Source organism: Mytilus edulis, chromosome 6 (assembly GCF_963676685.1).
Source record: "Mytilus edulis chromosome 6, xbMytEdul2.2, whole genome shotgun sequence".
Lineage (NCBI taxonomy): Eukaryota > Metazoa > Mollusca > Bivalvia > Mytilida > Mytilidae > Mytilus > Mytilus edulis.
In genome coordinates, this window is record NC_092349.1 from 57,606,751 (window position 1) to 57,613,938 (window position 7,188).

General features: G+C 31.9%; 1 protein-coding gene across 1 annotated transcript in view; it reads left to right on the forward strand.

The window, feature by feature from the left end:
* Nucleotides 1-6,427, forward strand: part of LOC139526510 (von Willebrand factor D and EGF domain-containing protein-like) — a 25,827-nt gene extending 19,400 nt beyond the window's left edge. Inside the window, exons 12-17 of the mRNA XM_071321664.1 lie at nt 514-700; nt 1,211-1,395; nt 2,587-2,838; nt 3,903-3,945; nt 4,710-4,797; nt 5,553-6,427. Of these exons, the coding sequence (XP_071177765.1) occupies nt 514-700; nt 1,211-1,395; nt 2,587-2,838; nt 3,903-3,945; nt 4,710-4,797; nt 5,553-5,733 (936 nt within the window). The 3' untranslated portion in view covers nt 5,734-6,427. The remainder of the gene's footprint in view (nt 1-513; nt 701-1,210; nt 1,396-2,586; nt 2,839-3,902; nt 3,946-4,709; nt 4,798-5,552) is intronic.
* Nucleotides 6,428-7,188: the final 761 nt, after the last annotated feature.

Genomic DNA, 7,188 nt, shown 5'->3' on the forward strand with positions numbered 1-7,188 from the left:
TCGGATGTGTTCCTTACGTCGTTACTACAATCCCCTTCCCTTTCATGAATGTGACCTACCGAATTAGACTATTTACCGGATTTGTAATCACATAAGCAACACGACGGGTGCCACATGTGGAGCAGGATCTGCTTACCCTTCCGGAGCACCTGAGATCACCCCTAGTTTTTGGTGGGGTTCGTGTTGTTTATTCTTTAGTTTTCTATGTTGTGTCATGTGTACCATTGTTTTTCTGTTTGTCTTTTTCATTTTTAGCCATGGCGTTGTCAGTTTGTTTTAGATTTATGAGTTTGACTGTCCCTTTGGTATTTTTCGTCCCTCTTTCATAATAATGTCTTTACCTAATCCACAAATCGTTTGACAGTATTGAATAACTGATATCAGACATGGGTCATATTCGGATAGTTTTGCAACTTAAACATTTTGAAGCATGATCATCACAACAAATCATGTATATTGTTGCAATCACATTTCTACTTTTACTAGTTTTCAAACTACATCTTATCTTTGCAGCTAACTGGAAATACAGTTTTCCTGAAGGATACAATTGAAGCAATGGTTATAAACATCATGACAGAAATTCAGAAAAATGAATCGCTTTATTTGTTCAATTCAACAGAAGGAAATCAAACAATTTTGGAATATATCTCTGCTAAACTGTGTCCAGGCAATTGTAGCGGTCATGGCAATTGTACAATAGGTAGACTTATAACTTATATAAAGTGTGTTGAGTATATCATGTATATTGAGTTCGCTTACTGTTTTGATTTATTTTACGCAGTGCCAGACCATAGTTGCATGTTTTATACTACTGAAATAAATGTTAGTTAATGTATCGAGTGTCCATGGTTACACATGTTTATGAAAGTGATGATGTTTGGAAAAAAAACAGCCCTAAGTATAATTCTTAACTGGAATTGCACTAATCAAGTACAGTTAAAACTGATATGGCCTTTTTTTTTACACAAACTTGTAGAGTAGAAGGAACTAGAAACACGTCGTATTGGGGAAATTTTTATGGTGACAATTGCGCGTCCTGCATTGAAACACTATACAGTTCATTTTATGTTAACTTAATGAAATCAACATCGATTTATCTTTATTTTGTAGTATCATAATACATTGCTTCATACTGAATGTATTATGCACACTCTCGTTAGATAGATATTTATACGGATCTTATACAGTATATGTTTTTTTTATTATTCAGCTGTATGTATCTGTTTTGATGGATTCATTGGCGATGACTGCTCACACAGTGTAGCTTCACCCCCGAAAAATATCAGTCTGCCATCTTATGGATTATGTTCAACTGCTACACGTTCCTGTCAAAAGACAAATGTTTACGTTGACATGCTATCAGAAACAGTTTGGTACAGAATCAGACATTTTCAGGTATATGTTCAAACCTAAATTCCAATTTTTTTAACAATAAAACGTTTCGTTACTCTAAACAGCAGATCATAATTACAAATATACGTATGCTTAATGAATACATGTATTGTACATGTGTGTTAAAGAAATGTCTTATCATGTGAAAAACCTTAAGTCATCACTTTATTATTACATATGTATATGGTTACAGTGATTGTGGTACAAACACCGTAACACTACTATGGACACTTTCATCTGGAAAAAAGATTATATTTAAAAAGGCACATTTTAACCTTTATATCTTGACAGAGTTTGATAAACATATTTTATAATTTGTAATTAGTTTGATTTTAAGTTTGATTTGAGTTGAAAGAAATATAAACTTCACCTGATATTAATGTTTAGTTTTCAACAGTTTCGACTGAATTTAATCTGATAAAACAGAAATACTTTTACAGTGCTAAAAATTGACATCAACCGTTAATTCGTGAGCATGCATATTTCTGCTATGGTGATGTCGATGTGTACTGTTTTCTCTGTCTATTAAAGACAAAGAGAAAGAGCAGAAACCAAACAACAATCAACGTCTGATAGTCGAACACAAAAAAACAACAAAAAAAAAACAACAAAGAAAATAAAACCAAAAAAGTTTACAAAACATTTCTCGAAAAAAAACTACAGGTGAAAAGCACAAGTCCCATGAAAATCCGCTAACCATGAAAGATTAAGAGGTAATATGATCATCGTTTTTTGTAAATGAGCATGTGGTTATGAATGTTGTCTGTGACAATAATTCACTTCATTTGAAGTTGTCACCAATTATAATTTGTAGTATGAAATCAAAATTAACAGATGTTTAAACAATTAAGTTAATTCCTCGACCAGTGACATAGTATAAGTTTCAGAGTTGATGATGCCAGTGCGGTAAGGTAAAAAATGTTCAAGTCAAGAAAAACCTCGACGACGATCCATTAATAATCCTTACAATCAGGTAAATATTGGGATCTGCATTATCATCCAACATCATTTTAAAAGTTTTTTTTTGTCTTGTCATCTGTGAGTATGTATATCTTTGTTTAGTGTATTTTAATAAATGACGAAAAGCACGTCCATTTGTAACTTTCAAGAGTTCACTTGTACAGTATGTGAACATGAGTTGTAAGATAAAGCATTTCCTGGATATAGACATCATTTTGTATATTTTGATTTCAGATATTGGACGACCTAATCATTATCACGTCAGACTGGGAAGCGGATTCGGCCGAATATAGAAGTATGTTTATGGTGTCAGTAAATCTTCATAACAATCGTAAGAGGAGGTCCGTATCTAATGATAAGACTACGGAAGGATATGAAATCAGTCTATCTTATGATAATCAGAATTATGGAGATGTTGTCAGTATCATTATTTATGACGAAACTTGTTATTCCTGTAATTCTACTACTAGGACATGCATTAATCTGGTAAGTGAAAATAAATACAAAACAAAATATGCATAATAAATTTAACCGAAGTACATATAGTTTGTATAAGAATTAAAACTAAAAAAGTACACAAAAAGAACGGGCTTTATTTCGGAGCGATAAACACAGGGAATATTGTTTTCTGCATGACACGGTATCATATTGTAATAAGTCGTATCCGTAAATGCTCGTAACAGGAAAAACAGGACATTAAAGGTTCACATATTTGACAGGTTAAACAAGATCAAAATGTCACATTATTACATGACAAATCCAAATATGTGTATTTTATCAAATATTTGCTATATATATATAATATATAACTAAATGTTGACCACCAAGAACCAATTTGTTAAAGTGATTCAACTCAAGTGTGCTTAAACCCCTTATAAGACTATCTAATCATTTTTGCAAACCCATAAAGGTATTTTGACAACTCGCATGCAGCCAGATGGTGTTACCTATTTTGAGCATGTAAGGCCACAAAGTGGTCGTTTTGGTATTGTTTGTTTCCAGAGTTTGTTTCGTGAACAGTTTTTGTTGAGTATCTGCATATTTTTAACATTGTTCTCATCATGTCGGTCTTTCTTTCATTATTCCATATTGGTTTTGTAACCCAATATGTAACAGTTGTAAATATCAAATTGTGTATAATATGCGCCGATAAATACATACTTGTCATGAACATTGCTTCTAGTATTCGAAAAGGAAGGTGGTAATATTTCACAATTTTCAATCAACGTCTAATTTCCGTTAACAAAATTCCATTTTTGATGGTCAATATCACCTCTACTTTTAAATATTATGTTTGACGCAGACAAATCAAAATTATAAGTATATAGAACCTAGAATTCAAATATTTTAATTATCAAATATAAATTATAGGTTCTGTTATTTGAGCAACACTTGTACTCACTTTAGGTAGTTTCACCATTAACACTTTATTAAAAAAGTGTGTTTATCTTCAATTGGTTAACACTTTCAAAATGTTAATTGTGCATACAATTTCATTTTCAAAAACTTCTCAGTTTAAGTGCTTAAATGTATATATGTTAATGTTTCAGGCTGGTTGCGAATCCTCGAATTTGAAATCGGAAATAGTAAAAGGTAAGTTACAAGACGTTTCATGTTAAATAAATGATTAAATTCGTTAAGGTTGTTTACCTATTTTCCTGAAAAATTAACTGTCCTATGAACTCGTCGGTGACCTCAATCATCAATCTGTATGAGAAAGGATATTCAGTAACGACATTGTAAACAAATCGAAGCCCAAATTTCAAAAACAAATCCTGTTGTTTCTCCAGAACCCGATTATGTTAACAAGATAGTTATGCTGTTAAATTACTATTTGATTGTTATCTTTTGTGATTTCATGCCACTTCTATGCGCTGTTCTTGGGCTACATTTTTGTATTTCATGGCGGTCAGTTTTTATTGATCAAGGAAGCCGGAGAGCAAAGATAAAACCACTGACCTTCGATAGAAAAACTAACAATTCTAGTCAACTAGGGTTGCAGTCGAAAGCTCCTGCACGCACGGGTTCGAACACACAACCTCAGTTTGACGTGCTAGTAATTACAGTAGTAACTGCTTACACCATTTGGCTCCTGAGGCCTATTTAAATCATGACAAATTCTTTTTTTTTAATTTTTATCTAAAAATAAAATCTTAAATACATGTACGTACATTAACGAATATAACGAAGACACGATTCCGTACACATATGTCCGACTTGCAGTACTTAATTTCAGATGTATTTATCAAGATATGATTACAGTCAAAATGCTAAATAGTAAAACAAAACATTTTTTTTGGTTGAGACAAATAGAAACCTACAAATACTATTTCTTATATAATGCAATATTTTTGTAGCACTTGGTGCTTCAATAGGAGTTGTGTTTGTTTTTGTTTGTATAGTGATTGGACTGATTTGCTGCAAGTACGGTAACAAGAGTCAGAGGTGAGTATATTCTTCATTGCAGAATAATGAAAACTATAAAAAGAAAAAAATGAGGCGGAAGTTTGAAATCATAGGTTACTTTGTGGTCATCAACAATGTGCATAATTCATACTGTACTGCAGTTAATAACAGTTCACTACATGACACTTATTTTACAAATCAAGATAAAGCTAACAGTTATATTTATGTTCCTTTCTCCTGTTGAACGATTAATAAAGGCAACAGTAGTATGCCGCTGTTCAAAACTCGTAAATCCATGGACAAAAAACAAAATTGGGGTAACAAACTAAAACTGAGGGAAACGCATTAAATATAAGAAGAGAACAACGACACAACATTAAAATGTAACATATACAGAAATGGACTAAGCATTAACCAAAATCCGATGAGAATAACAAATATAACATCAAAACCAAATACATGAATTTGGGATAGAAAAGTACCGTGACACGTCTTATAGTTATGTGAATTCACGCTCAAATATAAGAGAAAACAAACGACACAACGGAAACACAGCGTTAAAATGTTACACACACAGAAACGAACTATAATATAATAATGGCCATTTTCCTGACTTGGTACAGGACATTTTTAAAGATAAAAATGGTGGGTTGAACCTGGTTTTGTGGCATGCCAAACCTCGCACTTTAATGGCAATGTTAAATATAACATTGAAATGACAACATGATATTACAGGACTACAATATGTTTAAACCTGAAAGTAACTTATTGAGTGTTTTATTTAATAATTATAGGTTACAGTCGAAGGTTTCAATTGAAGATTATTCTGCAAGTAGCAATGATGTGGACTACCAGATGACATCAAGTCAAACAAGGATGAACACAGTTGACGACATTGATCTTCACTTGGATGACGTTAACAAAACTCTAACGAAACAACGAGCACATGATAATCATCAAATCAGTTATATGTAAACCAAACAGTATTGGACTTCTAAATGTGATTAACATAATGTATATTTCAACTTTTATTTTTTCTTTCACTTTAACAGTCATTGGTTTTTGATACTGTAATAACAAGTTTTTGAAATTTCAATAATATACATTTTGTATATCAGGGCTTATTTATATTTTATAAGATTACTTGATACCTTCTTTTAGATTAAAACAAAGCTATTTGTTATCAGTTGAACATAATTGCTGCAGTTAACAATTGGGTTTGTTTTTGTTCGTAAGCATCGTACTTATAATACTAGACAGATGTTCTATGCTTTATATGTTGACATAATCCAATTTGGAAGAACAAATCAAATGTCTTGCAAAAATAATCGTTAAGTTAGGGAGAAAAATATGTTTAGTTAAGTATTTATTGAGGTATTTCTACAAATGGAATACTATGTGTACAAAAAAAATTGCTAGTGTATTTTATTATTGTCCATAAATTTTATTCTGTGCATTTTATTAAATCCAGAACACATCCAACCATTCATTCCAATAGTAAACTAACAGTGGAAAAAATAAAAGAAAGAGAGATTTCGCACTTCTTATTCCGGAATTAAACGAGTAACAAAAGATTTGTCACACTTTGAAATAGGACATATCCATTAAAAATACAGATATTTTTATTGCGTTCAAAGACAACGAATAACGAAAACATTTTGCAACTCGATATGGCTTTTATTTTAGAACTGGGTCTAAACGTCTCTTTGGTATCTTCCCCTTCACATTTGTGATTTTTTTTAAAGAACAGGTGGATATAATGTTTGCCTATTATTTCAAAAATTAAACGTTCGTCGGATTTGTAGTAATCGATTTTGTGATTCTGTCTGGAGGGGGGAGTGCAGTTATTAATCACATTGAAATTTCCCCAACCTAGATATCAATATATCAGCTTCACCTGTATTTGAAATATACATTTCAAAACTTATGCGGTATTCAACAGTTTGTAGCTCATACTCAAACCATGTAAAACGTCACAAGTGTCTGATCAAAGAGTTTATGAACCAGGGATATGCCAAAGTACGTGCCATGTTTAAACAACATCTCGTAGCCTGAACTTGGGAAATGGTTTAAATAGGTTTTTTTTTCTCTCAAAATAGTTATTATTACATATATGTATCATGTCATTAAATTTCCCAACGGTGAGCTTTTAGTCATTTATTCTCATTATTTGAAGATATAAATAATCCAAGACATACTGTGTGGAATAATTCGACCGCAAGTGATATGACTTTCGGTCATTATTGAAGGTTGTTCGGTCAACTTTTGTTGTCTACACCCAGTTAAAACAGTTGGGTTGTCTCATAGGCAATACATCCACATCTACATTCTGATCCAAGATTTGAACAATTCAAGAAACACTATGTGGAATTAAGCAATCAATCCACATCTTCATTCTGATCCAAGACTTGAATATTTCAAGAAATACTA